This window comes from Apodemus sylvaticus, chromosome 16 (genome assembly GCF_947179515.1).
Source record: "Apodemus sylvaticus chromosome 16, mApoSyl1.1, whole genome shotgun sequence".
NCBI lineage: Eukaryota > Metazoa > Chordata > Mammalia > Rodentia > Muridae > Apodemus > Apodemus sylvaticus.
Window position 1 is genome coordinate 55,914,329 of NC_067487.1, and position 19,371 is coordinate 55,933,699.

Here is a 19,371-nt window from a genome sequence, read left to right on the forward strand (position 1 = left end):
AGTGGAAGGAGGTCTGCAGAGAGCAAAGAAAACAGTCCGAGCTCCGGAGAGAAGAGGCAGAGGGCTGGACCATCAGAGAAAGGGACCACTCAGAGACGAGACCCAGCGGTGAGAGCAGAGCGCTCCAGCACCGTGTGGACAGCGGGAGGTAGAGCGGAGAGGGCTTAGAGGCTGAGTGCCAGGCACTCAGACCCCAGATTGCAGGAGGCTCCCAGAGTCGCCGGGGCTTGGGAAGAGCGCAGTCTGAGCGCACATCGCACGCACCTCGGGGTCCTGCGCACCGCCGCCCGCGATGAGCGAGAGCAGCCGCCTGTGCTCCGGCTACTACAGCCTCAACCACAGCTTCGTGGAGCCTTTCCAGTGCCCGCGGCGCGGCGACGCGGCCGCGCTCCTCTACTGCTGCGGCTTCGCAGACCTCAAGTACTGCTGCAGCGAGCCGGGCAGCTACTTCCCCTACAAGCACAGCTACATGTGGAGCCTCAGGTGGGCAGGGCAGGGCAGGGCAGGGCAGGGCAGGGCAGGGCAGGGCAGGGCAGGGCAGGGCAGGGCAGGACAACCTCCTCCTGGACCTGGGAAAGTGACCAGTGGAAGACACAAAGACTGAATCTGGAATCTGGGCGGTCCCCCAGGCCCCAGGCTTCTGAAATGGTAACTCTGCTGGGAACCCTGGAGACAAGTGGGCATCCTGTCTATATCCCAGGTTACCCCAGGGACCACTGCTTGTGCGACAAGCTAGAGGCTCTACTGACAAGACGGGAGGTTTTAATTCCTCTTTAGGTATTTGTTCATTTGGTACATTTGAATGGAAAGGAGGCTTCTTTGGGACCCGGGTTAAGGTACTTAGTGTCACTGGACAGCTGGAGTGCCCCTCTCTCTCCCTCCCTCTCTCCCTCTCTCCATCTCTCTCTCTCTCTCTCTCTCTCTCTCTCTCTCTCTCTCTCTCTCTCTCTCTCTCTCTCTCTGTGTGTGTGTGTGTGTGTGTGTGTGTGTGTGTCTGTCTGTCTGTCTGTCTGTGCGCGCACACGCGCACACGCGCGCACAGGTTAGCTTGAATAGGTACATACATACAACTGGGTTTTACAACTTGCTCTTTTCAGAGGTTGGGACACTGACACTGCCCGGCCAGACTGATGGGTCCAGCATGGAAGGATGAGCTTCGGTCTCCTCTGCTTACACACGCGGTGTGGCCTTTTTAGACACCTTCTCCTGCACCTGAACCATTTGACCATGGCTTGATGTCAGCAAGCTTGACTTTCAAAGACAAGCCTTTCTTGCTTCTTTTTCCTACAGTGGGCTTCCCTTTTATTTCTGTTCAGTCTTTGTGCATGCTTTCATGATGAAACTCCCTCTCGAAGACTGCAAACTTTGAAACTTTAAACTTGATTCTTTCCTTTTGTGTACAGAATCTTAATATTCTAGGAAAGAACTTCCACTCCCACCATAAAGTGTGTGTGTGTGTGTGTGTGTGTGTGTGTGTGTGTGTGTGTGTGTATAAGAGAGAATGGAAGTCAGGGAGAGAGAGAACTAGCTAGCAAGAGTTACTATTACCCCACTCTCTCATAATCCAGAACTTGGCACACATTTCAGGTCACTAGCAACATAGGACAAAGGTGGCAGAAAGTTATATCAACTTACCTTGTCCTCTATAGATTATTTGGGGGAAGAAAGTGATGGACTTACAGCCCTGTTATCTGGGCTTTTCCAGACAAGCACAGACATTCATCTGTGAATGTTTGATGGTGTTGATGAGGGTAGAATTAGTGCCAACCGAGTCTGGCAATGCTCAAATCAAACTCTATTGGAAATGATGCCCAAGATCTTCAGATCTCTAAATGCCACAGTGACAAGCAGAAGGGGGCCATAAAACTGTCCTGAGGTTTGTGAGAACACAAAGGAAGGATCAGTCTGCCGGGGTCTACCTTCATCGGGACAAAGCAGACAGTTATCCCAATGTCAGGGGAAATAGGAAAATTGCTTTAACTGGGGGCATCAGTTGGCAACATTGAATCAGGGGCTCCTGTGAATTGCTGAGCTCTGGAAACACCACAGGAGGGTACATTTATGAGAGCTTCGTTTCTCTTCTATTCTTTGTTCTTCGATTCTAATTTAAAATACTCCAACTGAGAAACATATTACAGAAGTCACCAGCTTTGGAACTGAGGTGCCACGGCTGCTAGAGACAGGCAGCCAGAGCTACCCTGAGGCGAGGGAAGGTGCTAAGTAGGAGAATGGTTATCTGGACGTGCTGGCAGCTTCTCACACTTTCTGACAGCTGGGAAAGCATCCACAGTGGAATGCTAGGAAGAAGGACAATTCTCCCTTTCCAGTTCTTTCCTTCCCTCCTCTTCTAAGCCCCTAAATTCAAAGGATTTACTTCAGTAACCTTTTCCAGGACTTAAGAAAATGAGGCTTATTAGGCAGGGCTATCCATGGATGGATGCTGGATATATATTTGTTGACATGTCCAACTTAAGAGACTCCTGGACCTCCATCTTCACATGGAGGTCTTCAGAGACAAAGCAAACGTCTGTAATATGGAGCCATGCACTGCAGCAGAGTTAACATGCCTTTTGGGTTTCCTCCACACTGCATAGTCTTTTAAAACTTTGTGCACTAAACATTCATGATGTATAGGTTCGGCTTCATTAGGTTAGCACATTTTAATTTACTTAGTCACTTTTTACTTTGAAAATTATTTTTCAGCATCTGGGTTTCTCGTTTCAGGAATCTGTCCAGATACCTCATCTATCTGCTTTGTGCACAAAATAATACTAAATGGATTACATTCTTACATGTCTCTATATAGGAAAGTAGACCTAGCCTTCCCCAACACAGTCTGCAGAATACAAGGTGCAAGGTTTTTTGTTTTTTTTTTCCTCTAATCCTATTAGAGCAAAGGGCAACCATCATGGAAGCCTCCAGGTTCAAATATATAACTCTGTTTGGACCTAACATACAATTCTGTAGTCTTCTCTATATGCAGAGCTGTTTTGGACAGTTAATAAGTCAAGCATGAGAATTTGGAACTTTGTATCCATGTTGTCCCCAGCTTGGGAGACTTGCTCTTGTGTGCAAGTGTGTTTAATCTCATCAGATCAACTGAGACTGAAGTAAACAGCCTGTCGCCTTCAATACTGTCCCCTTTCCCAAAGCAGCTACACTCCTAGTGTCTCCAATCAAATTCCCCCTTCCTTTTGCTAAAGTCAAGCTTGCCAGGGGCCTAATCCCTGAGAGAAAGCAGAAGCCTGAAGACAAGTCGGAGAGATAATGAAGACTGAGATCATTATTTCTCAGTGATGTGCATTCCAAATTGCTACAGGCAGATCAATCATAAGTTAATTAGTATTTACTTTCATCTGTTGAATATTTCCTACAAACTAAACACATGTAAATACTTAAAGTGTTCACAACCGGCTGACGTCTGGTCTTGAATAGCCTAACATCTAATTATGGCTGTTTACCCGTGACTTGAGAGACACACGTCTGCATACAGTTCAGCACAATGCTGCGTTTTCAAATCCCCTCTCTTATTTGATAGTACTAAGTGTACAAGTTTATACAAATCTGCTACTTCGATGTTTAGCCATATGTGTAGACACATATTGAATTATTACAAAGGTGATGCATAGGAAATGACAGTTGAGCGCACATTTAACTTTTGGAGGAAGGGACGTGGGCTTCTTTCCTGGTATTAGGCAGGAAGATCTCAGACTTGAATTTCAAATACATTCTGAAACCAGTTTTCTTTTAACTAAACTCTCTTCTCTATGACCATGCTTGTGGCTTCGTAAATAGTCGAGTCATGCATGGTCATGAAAGGGATAATGTGACATGGTTCCTATCCCTGGAGCAGAGAAGCAAGGCATGGGCCTTCACGAGCCTTGATGGTTGCTAGGCCTGAGGCTTGTTTGTATAATAGTGAACATAATTTACTTTATGCTCCTCCTTTAGGAAATATTCTCCCTGCAAAGGTTATTGAGGAATTTTCTCCCTGCTAAAATTAATTAATCCATGATAGTCAGAGATAACATGGGTCCAAAAGGCAAAGGTATGTCTAATGTCCTCAACAAAAATAGTAAATGATGAGACCCTAAGGACAACCCTTAAGGCTGTGGAAAAGAACTCTGAAAACATAAGTTCAAAAATATATGAACAGAATTTCTCAACTATGCAAAATATAAGGATGCAATATGAATTATATTAGGAGCTTCATGGACCTAAAGGAACTGAGACAGCTGCACTAAGAGCCAGGTTGTCAGAAAGATACTAAGGGAGGATTTGGGGAGTGGTAATTACAGGATGAGATTCCACCCGGCTAAGTTTATTGTTTGTGCTTACAAAAGTCTCCAGAGTTCAAGGTCAACGTGGGACAGAGCTAGTTTAAGCTCAGGATGGTGGGAATGATGATCTCAGAGCCAGATCCCACCCAACTAGCTTATTGTCTGTGTTTACCAAATTAGGCAGATCTCTGAATTCATTGCTATTGAATATTTTTTAAAATTTATATATATATATTTAAATATATTTAAATATTAAATATTTATATATATTTAAATATATTTAAATATATATATTTAAAAAATGTACTTGCTGTCTTTGTCAAAGAATCAAGGGGTTAAGGTCATAAAATTCTGATACTCCAAAGGGAAATTAAGGTGGATAATTGAACTGATAAGTAAATAAAAGACTGGGCTTTGAGAGCTGAGTTATCCTGAGGCGCTGTCTGGAGAGCCAGCAGGAGCAGATCACGTGGCTGTCAGCTTGTATCCCACAACTGAATTTGAGTTGTTCTTTTCATGACTCCCACACACCCTTTCCTTAGAACCCCTCTCCAAGCTGAGGCTGGTCCTTGGCAGTATATTAATAAATGATGTCTTTCATATATATCTGCAAGAGAAAAGTTTTATATCTCTGATATATATATATATCCTGACTCTTAGAGAAGGATGTATTTTCCTGTTCATCTTTTGCTTGCAAAATTGATCTTTCTAAGGTGTATTTATGTGATTAACTTGATTCATTGGACTGAGATATTTATAAAGATCTTAGAGACTCATGTGACCTTTGACCTATCTCATAGATGTCACACTGAGATTAATTTACAAATTTTAAAGTTTCTTTTTTTTATTGGATATTTTCTTTATTACATTTCAAATGTTGTCCCCTTTCCCAGTTTCCTTCCTCCCAGAAACCCCCCTATCCCATCCTCCCTCCCCCTGCTTCTATGAGGGTGTCCCTCCACCTACCCCACTCCCACCTCCCCACCTTCCATTCCCCTACATTAGGGCATCTATCAAACTTCATAAGACCACGGATATCGCCTCCCATTGATGCCTGACAAGGCAATCCTCTGCTATCTATGCAGCTGGAGCCATGTGTACCCCTTGGTTGATGTCTTAGTCACTGGGAGCTCTTGGGGGTGGTGTTTGGTTGGTTGATATTATTGGTTTTCCTATGAGGTTGCAAACCCTTCAGCTCCTCAGTCCTTTCTCTAACTCCTCCACTGGGGACCCTGTGCTCAGTCAATGGTTGCCTGTAAGCATCTGACTCTGTATTTGTAAGGCTCTGGCAGGGCCTTTCAGGAGACAGCTATCTCAGGCTCCTGTCAGCAAGCATTTCTTGGCATCCACAATAGTGTCAGAGTTTGGTGACTGTATCTGGGATGAATCCCCAGGTGGGACAGTCTCTGGATGGCCTTTCCTTCAGTCTCTGCTCTACACTTTATCTCCATATTTACTCCTATGAGTATTTTGTTCCCCTTCTCAGAAGGACCCACACTTTGGTCTTCTTTCTTCCTGAGCTTCATGTGGTCTGTGAATTGTGTCTTGGGTATTCTAAGATTTTGGGCTAATATCCACTTATCAGTGAGTGCATAGTATGTGTGTTCTTTTGTTGATTTTTTTTTATTTCTTTTGGTTTTTTCAAGACAGGATTTCTCTGTATAGCCCTGGCTGTCCTGGAACTCACTCTGTACACCAGGCTGGCCTTGAACTCAGAAATCTGCCTGCCTCTGCCTCCCAAGTGCTGGGATTACAGGCGTGCGCCACCACACCCAGCATGTGTGTTCTTTTGTGATTGGGTTACCTCACTCAGGATGATATTTTCTAGTACCATCCATTTGCCTAAGAATTTCATGAATCCATCATTTTTAATAGCTGAGTAGTACTCCATTGTGTAAATATACCACATTTTCTGTATCCATTCCTCTGTGGAAGGACATCTGGGTTCTTTCCAGATTCAGGCTATGGTAAATAAGGCTTCTGTGAACATAGTGGAGCATGTGTCCTTATTACATGTTGGAGCATCTTCTGGGTATATGCCAAGGAATGGTATATCTGGGTCTTCAGGTAGTACTATGTCCAATTTTTTGAGGAGCTGCCAAACTGATTTCCAGAGTAGTTGTACCAGCTTGCAATCCCATCAGCAATGGAGCAGTGTTCCTCCTTCTCCGCATCCTCACCAGCATCTGCTGTTACCTGAGTTTTTGATTTTAGCCATTCTGACTGGTGTGAGGTGGAATCTCAGGGTTGTATTGATTTGCATTTCCCTGATAAATAAAGATGTTGAACTTTTCTCTAGGTGCTTCTCAGCCATTTGATATTCCTCAGTTGAGAATTCTTGTTTACTTCTGTGCCCCATTTTTAGTAGGGTTTTTTGATTCTCTGCAGTCTAACTTCTTGAGTTCTTTGTATATATTGGATATTAGCCCTCTATCAGATGCAGGATTGATAAAGATCTTCTCCTAATCTGTTGTTTGCTGTTTTATCCTATTGACAGTGTCCTTTGTCTTACAGAAGCTTTGCAATTTTATAAGGTCCCATTTGTCAATTCTTGATCTTAGAGCATAAGCCATTGGTGTTCTGTTCAGGAAATTGTCCCCTGTGCCCATGTGTTTGAGGCTCTTCCCACTTTCTCCTCTATAAGTTGCAGTGTATCTGGTTTTATGTAGAGGTCCTTGATCCACTTGGACTTGAACTTTGTACAAGAAGATAAGAATGGATTGATTTGTATTTTTCTACATGCTGACTGCCAGCTGAGCCAGCACCATTTGTTAAAAATGCTGTCTTTTTTTTCCACTGGATGGTTTTAGCTCCATTGTCTAAGATCAAGTGACCATAGGTGTGTGGGTTCATTTCTGGGTCTTCAATTCTATTTCATTGATCTTCCTGCCCATCTCTGTGGCAATAACATACAGTTTTTTTTATAAGTAATGCTCATGCTCAGCTTGAGGTCAGGGATGGTGATTCCCCAAGAAGTTCTTTTATTGTTGAGAATAGGTTTCGTTATCCTGGGATTTTGTTATTCCAAACGAATTTTCAAATTGCTTTTTCTAACTCTATGAGGAATTGATTTGGAATTTTATGGGGATTGCATTGAATCTGTAGATTGCTTCCAGTAAGATGGCCATTTTTACTATATTAATCCTGCCAATCCATGAGCATGGGCGATCTTTCAATCTTCTGAGATATTCTTCCATTTCTTTCTTCAGAGACTTAAAGTCCTTGTCATACACATCTTTCACTTGCTTGGGTAGAGTCACACTGAGGTATATAATATTATTTGTGACTATTGTGAAGGGTGTCATTTTCCTAAGTTCTTTCTCAGCCTGTTTATCTTTTGAGTAGAAGAAGGCTATTGATCTGTTTTTGTGTTACTTTTATATCCAGACACTTTGCTGAAGTTGTTTAAGAGCTTTAGGAGTTTTCTAGTGGAATTTTTGGAGTCACTTAAGTATACAATGTTATCATCTGATAATAGTGATATTTTGACTCTTCCTTTCCAATATGTATCACTTTGACCTCCTTTTGTTGCCTAATTGTTTTAGCTAGAACTTCAAGTACTATATTGAATAGATAGGGAGAGAGTGGGCAGCCTTGTCTAGCCCTTGATTTTAGTGGGATTGCTTCAAGTTTCTCTCCATTTAATTTGATGTTGGCTACTGGTTTGCTGTACATTGCTTTTAGTATGTTTAGGTATGGGCCTTGAATCCCTGATCTTTCCAAGACTTTTAACTTGAAGGAGTGTTGAATTTTGTCAAATGCTTTTTCAGCATCTAATGAAATGATCGTGTGTTTTTTTTTCTTTGAGTTTGTTTATATAGTGGATTACATTGAAGGATTTCCATATATTGAACCATCTCTGCATTCCTGGGATGAAGTCTACTTGGTAAATGATCGTTTTGATGTATTCTTGGCTTCACTTGGCAAGAATTTTATTGAGTATTTTTGCATCAATGTTCATAAGGGAAATTGGTCTGAAGTTCTCTTTCTTTCTTTGGTCTGGTTTAGGTATAAGTGTAATTGTGGCTTCATAGAATGAATTGTATAATGTTCCTTCTGTTTATATTCTGTGGAATAGTTTGAGGAGTATTAGTATTAGGTCTTCTTTGAAGGTCTGATAGAATTCTCCACTAAACACATCTGGTCCTGGGGTTTTTTGGTTGTGAGAATATTAATGACTGCTTCTATTTCTTTAGGGGTTATGGGACTATTTATATGGTTTATCTGATCCTATTTTAACTTTGGCACCTGGTATGTGTCTAGAAAATTGTTCATTTCATCCAGATTTTCCAATTTAGTTGTTTCTGATTGTATTAATTTGTATACTGTCTCTGTGCCCTCTGGTTAGTTTGGCTAAGGGTTCATCTATCTTGTTGATTTTCCCAAAGAACCAGCTCCTGGCTTTGTTGATTCTTTGTATATAGATCTTTTTGTTTCTATTTGGTTGATTTCAGCCCTGAGTTTCATTATTTCCTACTGTCTAAGCCTCTTGGGTGTAGTTGCTTCTTTTTTTTTTCTAGAGCTTTCAGGTGTGCTGTCAAGCTGCTAGTGTACACTCTCTCCACTTTCCTTTTGGAGGCACTCAGACCTATAAGTTCTCTTCTCAGCACTGCTTTCACTGTGTCCCATAAGTTTTGGTATGACGTGTCTTCATTTTCATTAAATTCTAAAAAGTCTTTAATATCTTCCTTTATTTCTTTCTTGACCAAGTTATCATTGAATAGAGCCTTGTTCAGCTTGCATGTGTGTATGTGTTTCTGTTGTTTCTATTGGAACTGAAGACCAGCCTTAAACCATGGTGATCTGATAGGGTGCATGGGATAATTTCAATCTTCTTGTGCCTGGGGAGGCCTGTTTTGTGACCAATTATATGGTCAGTTTTGGAGAAGGTACCATGAGGTGCTGAGAAGAAGGTATATTCTTTTGCTTTAGGATAAAATGTTCTATAGATATCTATTAAATCTATTTGGTCCATAACTTCTGTTAGTTTCAATGTGTCTCCTTTTAGTTTATGTTTCCATGATCTGTCTATTGCTGAGACTGGGATATTGAAGTCTCCCACTATTATTGTGTGGGATGCAATGTGTGCTTTGAGCTTCAATAAAGTTTGGGTTTTTTTCATTTTTTTTTTATGAATGTGGGTGCCCTTGCATTTGGATCATAGATGTTCAGAATTGAGAGTTCATCTTGGTAAATTTTTCCCTTGACCAGTATGATGTGTCATTCCTTATCGTTTTTGATAACTTTTGGTTGAAAAGTTTATTCAATATTAGAATGGCTATTTCAGCTTGATTCTTGGGTCCATTTGATTAGAAAATTGTTTTCCAGACCTTTACTCTGAGGTTGTGTCTGTCTTTGACAATGAGGTACATTTCCTGTATGCTGCAAAATGCTGGGTCCTATTTACATATCCAGTCTGTTAGTCTATTTCTTTTCAGTGGGGAAATGAGTTCATTGATGTTAATAGATATTAAGGAAAAGTAATTGTTACTTCCTGTTATTTTTATTGTTAGAGGTGGAATTATGTTTGTGTGGCTATCTTCTTTTGGGTTTGTTGAAAGATTGCTTTCTTGCTTTTTCACGGGTGTAGTTTCCCTCCTTGTGTTTGTGTTTTCCATCTATTATCCTTTGTAGAGCTGGATATGTGGAAAAATATTGTGTATATTTGGTTTTGTCATATAATATCTTGTTTCTATGTCTATGGTAATTGAGAATTTTGCTGGGTGTAGTAATCTGGGCTGGCATTTATATTCTCTGAGGGTCTGTATGACATCTTCCCAGAATCTTGAAGTTTTCATAGTTTCTTGTGAGAAGTCTGGTGTAATTCTGATAGGTCTGCCTTAATATGTTCCTTGAGCTTTTCCCTTACTGCTTTTAATATTCTTTATTTGTTTAGTGCATTTGGAGCTTTGATTATTATGTGACAGGTGAAATTTCTTTTCTGGTCCAGTCTAATTGGAGTTCTGTAGGCTTCTTATATGTTCATGCGCATCTCTTTAGGTTAGGGAAGTTTTCTTCTATAACTTTGTTGAAGATAGTTATTGGCCCTTTAAGTTGGGAATCTTTGGTCCTTTCTATACTTATAATCCTTAGGTTTGGTCTTCTCATTGTGTCCTCGATTTCCTGGATGTTCTGGGTTAGGAGCTTTTTGCCTTTTGTGTTTTCTTTGACTGTTGTGTCAATGTTTTCTATGGTGTATCTTCTGCACCCGAGATTATCTATTCTATCTCTTGTATTCTGTTGGTGATGCTTGCATCTATGATTCCTGATCTCTTTTCTAGGTTTTCTAACTCCAGGGTTGTCTCCTTTTGTGATTTCTTTATTGTTTCTAGTTTCATTTTTTAGATCTTGGATGGCTTTGTTCATTTCCTTTGCCTGTTTAATTGTGTTTTCCTGTAATTCTTTAAGCGATTTTTATGTTTCCCCTTCAAGGGCTTCTAGCTCTTTACCTGTGTTCTCTTGTGTTCCTTTATGTCCTTCTTAAAGTCCTCTGTCATTATCATGAGAAATTATTTTAGATCTGAATCTTGCTTTTCTGGTGTGATTCAGGACTTGCTATGGTAGGAGAATTGGGTTCTGATGATGCCAAGTAGCTTTGATTTCTGTTGCTTATGTTGTTCTACTTGCCTCCTGCCATCTGATTATCTCTAGTGCTACCTGCCCTCGCAGTATCTGACTGGAGGCTGTCCTTCCTGTGATCCTGGTTGTGTCAGAACTCCTAAGAGTCCAGCTGACTCTGTGGTCCTGTGATTCTGGGATCATGTGATCCTGAGATCCTGGGTGTGTCAAAGCTCCTGGGATTCAAGCTGTCTCTGTGGCCCTGAGATCCTGGTTTGACCAAGCTCCTGGTATCCTGTGATCCTGTGATCCTGGTGTGTTAGAAAGTCTGGGAGTGGAGCTTCCTCTGGGTATTACGCGACTGGCTGTGGCACTCAAGTGCACGGTAAACCAGCCCAGACTGGAAGGTAATGGTGCCACTGATCAGGTGGGGTTCCTGCACACCTGCATTCCGCTGGTCCCAATTATGCTCAGTGGTGTTGGGACAGATGTTTGGTCCTCCTCCCCTCTGATCCTATCCATTTTAAAGTTTCTTAAATATAATAGACAAAATGCAACAAGAATTCAAGATGAAAATTTCAATCATGTATAATTTATGGTCAGACAGAATTTGGTTATAAATTAATGAGAGCAAGAATAAACAGTGAATTCTTTGGTGCAGCTTGAGTGCACAGCAGTTTGAATGACATGACTTCTTTCCATTTCCCCAGTATTGGTGCTCTGATTGGATTGGGAATCGCTGCCCTTGTCTTACTTGCCTTCGTCATCAGTGTCTGTGTCCTTTGCTACTTATTTCTATACACAAAACCTCAACGATTAGACAATGGCCTTAAACTTCAGCACCTAGAGGTATCTTCTACCCTAGAAGGTAAGCTGAATCTGTTATTTGTAGTTAACTACCTGTACTATACCCAAGGGAATAACTCTTCGCTGGGCAACAGAGCACACTGTTAAAAATAAATGTTGTTTAAAGATTCATCTTACAATGTATCCTTGCAAGAGTTCACATGGAGTCAGCTTTAAGTGATAGGATATTTTAGGGAAATGGTGTTCAGTGGAAACTAGCATAAATGCCCTCAGGGACAGTGAGTCAGTGGCCAGTAAACTCGCTTTGATATATTTAATTATGGTTTAGTTATCAACACTTAATCCTCTTGTAACATTAAATGTTGATGTTCTTGTGGAGCCAAGGAAATCAAATGCACAAAACAACAAAATTTCCAATAAGATGTGAAAGGGTAGAAAATACAGCCTAAGTCTCTAATGACCCCAAGAAGTCAGAAGTTTAAAATGCTATCTCGCTCCAAAGAAGCTCTAACTCCAGCCTTCTAAGAAGCCCCAAACACTTCATATTCCAGAGCCCGCTCATTGTTAGAAATTAGGTAAAAGATCGCATTCCAGAGCCTGCCCTTTATTAAGAGCTAGGCAAAAAGGCTTTGAGTAGGTGAACCTGGCCCCATAATGCTTATCTTGCTTCTGTAAACTGCTTACACCATTACCCCCACCCAGGAGTTCATGCAGCTATAGACCTCCAAGAAAAGAGGAAACTAATTGGTCCACAGAGCACAGGCTCTGATAATTTAAATTGATTGGCCTAAAAACTATGGAGTGGTACAAATCGATTGACTCGAACTACATGGGCTCTAAGGAATGATTGGTTTGTGATTCGCAGGCTCTTGATGCTAAGGAATGATTGGTTTGTGATTTGCGGGCTTTGTTGTAAACTTATAAAAGCTGTCCCAATTCTGCACTCCGGGTCCCACAGTCCTCTACCCCTGCTCGGTGTACGACTGTGGACCCCAGAGTCTCTGGAATAAAAATCCCCTTGCTTATTGCATCAAGACCATTTCTCAAGAGTGATATAGTGTCACCTTCTGAGGCATGGGGCACTGGGGCACCCTCATTTTTTGGGTCTTGCAGATGCTCTTGGTATTATGTTCTGGACTGGTCAGCTAGTTGTCCAACTGGCACCTAGTATGAATGCCAGGGGGAATCTAAAAGAATTCAGAGGTGCTCAAAAAAAGGAAAAAAGAAAGAAAAGAAAACCTGAAAAACAAATAGAATGCTCTCTGTTGTCAAGTACCTCTAAACTAATTAATTCGTTGGTGTTTGTATATGTGTAAAATGTAATTAGAGTCCTCTGTGTCTCCTTACTGTCTCATTTATAAAGGAGTATACAGATATCAGTTGTCATTATAAACTATCAAAATTGTATGAAAACTGAATTCTATTAGGGTATTGGGAAAACACTAACCATAAATGTTGACATGTGTATATTCAAAATATATATTGAAGAGGATGTGGGTAACAATATATATATTTAGGACCTATGCTGCCATATTTAGAATAGCATAGAGTGTTTATTGCTTCCATTTTAAAAAGAAAAGGAAAATCTTTTTAAATGGTTAAGAAATTGTCTGTTCATAGGCTGTATTTTAGCTGAAGACAGAATCTGTCATGTTTATGAAGTAACTGCCTTGTGACCTTATCATATATGTCACCATCACCCTGTGCCTGCATTAGATCTAGTCTCCTCTGGGGAGAAAGAAGACTCTCCCCCTAGCCTTGGCATCCTCTTGTTGTAGCACAGCAAGATGGATCTCTCTGGAGCTCTCTTCCCAAAGTACTGGGATCAAGGGACTAAAGTGACAGGCTCAGAGCTGAATTTAGTCCAAGTGACTTTGACACAGTTTATCCATAAACACAACCATGTGATTGATTGGTGGGTATCACATAATCAGACTGTAAAGCTAATTATTGTCTCGTTTGCTTAGATGATTTTAAACCATGGTTCCAGTTTTTTTCTATGCCCAAGAATCTCCTAGGGACCTTGTTACCAGTCCAGCTTTTCTACCCCTCTATCCTCTCTGCCTCTACTCCTGCCTACTGTCCACAGAGCAGTCATAAAGAGCCTGTTGACGTCTAAGTCACCCTTCAAATTTGAACGTTTCCCCAGCCCTCTCAACTGATACAGCTCTTCACTGTGACATTTTGGGGACAGGTCTTTCTCTTTCTAATCTCCTTTGCCAACAGACTTTGGCCTCTTTGCTATTCTTTGAGATTCTCAATCAGGGCCCAGGAGCGTCTTTCCTCAGACTTATCACCATTTCCTCAGACTGCTTTGTGACTTACAGTGTCTTTAACTCTTTTCTGAGAAGTTCTCCATGGAGGAGTTCATCCTTACTTGCATTCTTAAAGCCATTTCCGTTCTTCCTAGCCAATTTCCCCCCAGGCATTTACTGCCAAAGGTGCACTTCAGTTGACTTAACTAGCATCTATTTACTTATCTATTTGTTATCTACAAATTTTCTGCACTCTGACTAAAGCCTGAGTTCCGGCAAAGTAATTCTTTTTTGTCACATTTATTCACTGTGATATGCCTGAAGCTTACAGTGCTCAAACATTTCTGGAATGCCTTGACTAGTCCTGTATCTTTACTGATCTCAGGAATGTATTTCATGAAACCCAAATCAGGTCTAGTCATTGTTGCAGTCATCCAGCCTGCATTGACTGTATCTTCTATATAATACTCTGTGAGAGGTAGAGGTGGTTGCTTTTCCTGGTTTAGCTCAAGGATGATTGCAAAACTCTATTTCATGTTTGCTCTGTGAACCTAGAAGCAGAATTACTGGCATGTCAATTCAGATTTGGCATGGTTTTACTATTTAGTGGATAAAGCCTTTTAATGTACTTTTTATAAAGTTAGATGAAACTGCTTTCTTGCAATGAAATATCCCCACTTTGTTTTTCATAAAAATATATGTAGCAAGATAGAAAATTTAGTTTAATAGACCTTTCCTGAGTCTGGTAATTATATATTAGTATATATTATATGTTAGAAAACAGCATATAGAATGTAAAGTAGCCACTTCCTTACCATTGCTTTCAAAGGAGGTAATTTTGGTCCTATAGGTTGATTTTTTTTTTTTAAATCACACGCAGAGCACAAAACAAAATAGGTAATCTATATGCAGTTGGAATAGAAGAATGGGTTCTTCCTGAACCCTCTGAAGTGAAAATTAAACATTGCTCACTTTATTAAATATTAGTGTTCCATTGCAGTGTTTCCACCACCTAGCAAGTGATGTCGTTGTTTAAGACAAGCTAAGAGTATTTTTGCATTTAAGGAAAGTATTAAACTTTGTAAGCATAGTAATTGTTTGCATGATTAATTAGGTGTGTAAATAGTACAACTGAGGAAAGTTGATTTCGCCCATTAGAACCCTTTTCTTTCAACACCGTCTCTTAAAAATTCATCTCACATTAATTTCTTAAAATTATTAAAATTTCTTTTATTTTCTGAGTTTAAAATAAAATCACATCATTTCCCCTTCCCTTTCCTCCCACATATTCCTTCTTGATCCCTTTCAAACTCATGTCCTTTTTTTTCCATTGGTTGTTCTTACAATGTTGTTACACACACATACACACACACACACACACACACACACACACATGCAAATGTGCAGATAACCTGCTGAGTCTGTATAATGTTACATGTATGTGTGTTTTCAGGGCAGAACATTTGGCATTAGCTAACCAATTGGTGTGTACTTCCCTGGAGAAGACTATTTAGATTCATTTTCATAATGGAGATTGTTTTCATTATAGGCAATTTGAATGGCTAGAGAAAGTGTGTTCTTGTACATATTACAATGATATAGGGTTTTGAATCTTTTCTTTTCCTATAGATGATGTCAGGGTAGGTCTAAAATAGGCTAATCACAGATTACTGCCAGGGTTTTTCCTCTGCCTATTTTTATTCCATTGTATTTCAATTTTAAATGCATACAGCTTAGGGCTTTACAGCCTTTGAACTGAAGTTGGAAAGGCAGGTAGGTCTCTTCTGGCGGTGGCTGCAGATGTTAATGGCATAAACTTTACTCCTCACGCTGTACAGAGCACCTCTTGCTGAGCAAATTGATGGGCTTTGAAGTTGTGTCTTGTAACTGTTCTATTCTCTTAACACTTTCATGTTTTGGGGTTATGCACATTTCAAACGCCAGTATTCAGAAGAGTACTGTGGCTTGTATTGTTTTTGCCTCAGACAGGAAGTTCCCAAGCAAAAGATGGCTGTGTGCAGACAGTCCTAGCGGTGAGGGCTCATCCAAGGCTGTGGGAGAATAATCATGGTTAATGGTGGTGCAGTCAGAGATGATGCCGTAGGTCTCCACGTTTCAAATATTTCCATAGTGAGGTTCTTACGGGCTTATCAGAGACGAAGTCAGGGCTCCAGCGTTTTCAGGGATAGAGTGGGAAAGGTCTGCTGTAAGCCTCGTGAGTGTCTGCACTGAATTGTCTCTCATTTTGCTTTTAAATGTGATGGAATTTTCAACTGACTGCATAGTGTTCTGCTCTCATAATGACAACTGTGACCCACATCCAAGTAAAACTGCTGCTTCAGGAAGATAAAGCTAAAAACTCCCCGAGGCTTCAAGTGGTCCCGTGGAGGGCGGGATGATCAGTGTCAGAGACTCAAGAGAAGTGGTGTTTCTAATGAAAATTAGAAAGTCACTGTGAGGAAAACAACTAGGAGGAGATCATATAGTTATAGAAACTACAAACATCCTCAAGCTGGAAACTCAGTGGTTGCCTTGCAAAGGTGGAAAACAGAAATGCAAAGTCATAGGTAAATTAGCAGTAGGACACAGCTACCTAAGCGGAAAACAAAATGCATACACAATACCGAGAAAGTAAATTGGAAACAAAATCACAGAATCGTTTCCTGTGCCCATGTACAGACTGAGTCTTTGACTTGAAATGGTCCTTTGTTTCTTCTTAGAAGATGCTCTCAATCCCTCAGAAGGAAAAGTTTTTTCCCTGCTCATGTTCATTGTAGAAACACTGGAAATACTGAGAAACAAACAAATGTTCTCAGTACAAAAGTGGAAGATGTCAGCACTGCAGTCAGTATCCTTCAGGGAGATTTTTTTTTTATATATTCATATATCACATAAAGAAAATTGAGGAGGGGGTGTGGCAGCCTATGTCTGTGACCCCAGCACTCAGAAGGGTCAGGCAGGATGGGCACAAGTTTGAGGCAAGCCTAGGTTATATTGTGGGGATATGTCTGTCTGACTGTCTGACTGTCTGTCTGTCTGTCTCTGTCCTCCCTCTCCCTTTAAGAAAACAAAACAGAATAGCTGCATCTTTCTTTGGCAATAAATGAGCGCCTGTCATCATTTAACCCATTTCTTACTTCACACAGTACTGTGACTTTTACTGTTGGTATCACTTCACTCTTAGAGAGAAGAGTTCCAAGGAATCTCTGAAGCATTTGTATACCCCTCGGCAGATCAACTGACCGCTTTGACTCCTTTGCTTCATTGGTTCTATCCTTGGTACTTTCTGCATGTTTTCTGAATGGCATGACTTTTAAACTATAAAATCCGCAGCACTTCCTAAGAACAAAGATTCTTCCTCTTGTGTATACCTAACCCACATATCCAAGCCAGCCACCACTACATTCACGCAGCAGCATACACTCTGGGGTGTATCTTGTTTTATTTTTCTAACTTTGAATCTGACCCAGACAGGGTTTCTCTGTGTAACACTAGCTGTCCTGGAACTCATTCTGTAGACCAGGCTGGCCTCAAACTCAGAAATCTGCCTGTCTCTGCCTCCCAAGTGCTGGGATTAAAGGCATGCACCATTGCCGCAGCCACCGCCACCACCACCCGGCTATCTTTTCTTTTCTTAATCCTTAATCTTTAGCCTTTCTTTTTCTTTTATGCCCCTGGCCATTCTGAAGAGAAAAAGCCAGATATTTTGTTCAGTGTCCTCATTTTCTGTTTGTCTGTTTTCTCTTTTTACAGGAACACACAGAAGTTACAGTATCAAAGTACCCAGGCAGTACCCGATTTTAGTTGGCCTGATTATTAGCGATAGTACTTTGATTGCAGTGAGCTATCTGAAACCATGAAAATATCCTGTTCCTCTGTAAATTCTCACTCAGTCACTGATTTTTTGACAACTGTTATTATGATATTTGTAAATGATAATTTTTCAACCTCTTACAGCTTTTAAATTTTGTTTCACTGCTCCGCTGTTTATCTTAGTCCTTCATGCCACTGAGACAAAAATAGTTTAGACTGTAAAATTTAAAAAGAAAAGAAGTTACTTTTTACAATGCCAGAGGCTGGAAAGCCTAAGATTAAGACGGCAGTGGATTTGGCAGTGGGTGGGAGCTGCTGCCTGCTTCTGAGACGGCGCATGCCACAGCACTGGGTCTCCTCATGGAGCAAGGAGAGGCGAGCTCGTTCCCTCCATCCTTTCTGTAGGAATGTTCACTCTACCCAGAAGGGCAGAACTCTCACCTCCTAAGCTCCTCAACTCTACTATAACTTGCCACATTGATTTCATTTGACTTTTAGAAGAACACATGAACTTAAATCATAGGACTGCCCATTCATTTTAATATCAGTACTGACTCATGGATTTTAAAATATTATTATTACTGTTTATTCTGATAAGATCCATGAATGATCTTATATTGGTCAGTGGACACTTTTTTTTAATGTGTGTGTATGTGTATGTGTGTGTGTGTGTGTATGTGTATGCAGTGTATACACATTGTATGCAGAAGCCAGAGGTAGGCATCTACTGTGTCCTGCTGTATCAGGTTCTGCCTTACTTCCTTGGATAATGGTGTGTCACTGATGCTACAGCTAGGCAGCCTGATGGCCAGGAGGCGCCAGTGATCCTCCAGCTCCATCCTCTCTAGTGCTAAGAGCACAGGCATATGCAGGACCTTGGCATCTTATGGGAACACTGGGATCCAAACTCACATCCTCCTGATAGCATAGAAAGCACTCCTAGCCACTGAGCCACCTCATGTTCCACTGAGCAAACTCTTTTAAACTGTATCCCATGCCCACATGAATATTGCCCATCATTTTGGGAGCACCCCTTTCCCCCGCTCCAGGAAATTTGATACTTTCCTTGTGCAACCTAGGAACTTAACATTTCTTCGAGAAGCCTGTTTCATTTCACTTGGTAGCAATGTTTAGAAATCAAATGTAGCATCTGAGTTCTTTCCAGCTTCTGGCTATTATAAATAAGGCTGCTATGAACATTATGGAGCATGTGTCTTTATTGCATGCTGAGGAATCCTTTGGGTATATGCCCAGGAGAGGTATAGCAGGGTCCTCTGGAAGTGTCATGTCCAATTTTCTGAGGAACCTCCAGACTGATTTCCACAGTGGTTGTACCATCTTACAGCCCCACCAGCAGTGGAGGAGTGTTCCTCTTTCTCCACATCCTCGCCAGCACCTGCTGTCTCCTGAGTTTTTGACCTTAGCCATTGGATATGGATACAGAAAATGTGGTATATTTACACAATGGAATACTACTCAGCAATTAGAAACAATGAATTCACAAAATTTTTAGGCAAATGATTTGATCTGGAAAATATCATCCTAAGTGAGGTAACCCAATCACAAAAGAATACACATGGAATGCAATCTCTGATAAGTGGATATTAATTAGCCCAGAAGCTCTGAATACCCAAGGCACAAATTGCATAACAAATGAC

General features: G+C 40.9%; 1 protein-coding gene across 1 annotated transcript in view; it reads left to right on the forward strand.

Annotated features, from left to right (window-relative positions):
* The first annotated feature begins 282 nt into the window (after window positions 1-282).
* Window positions 283-19,371, forward strand: part of Shisal2b (shisa like 2B) — a 28,230-nt gene continuing 9,141 nt past the window's right edge. Inside the window, exons 1-2 of the mRNA XM_052160040.1 lie at window positions 283-483; window positions 11,549-11,719. Coding sequence (XP_052016000.1) covers window positions 293-483; window positions 11,549-11,719 — 362 coding nt within the window. The 5' untranslated portion in view covers window positions 283-292. The remainder of the gene's footprint in view (window positions 484-11,548; window positions 11,720-19,371) is intronic.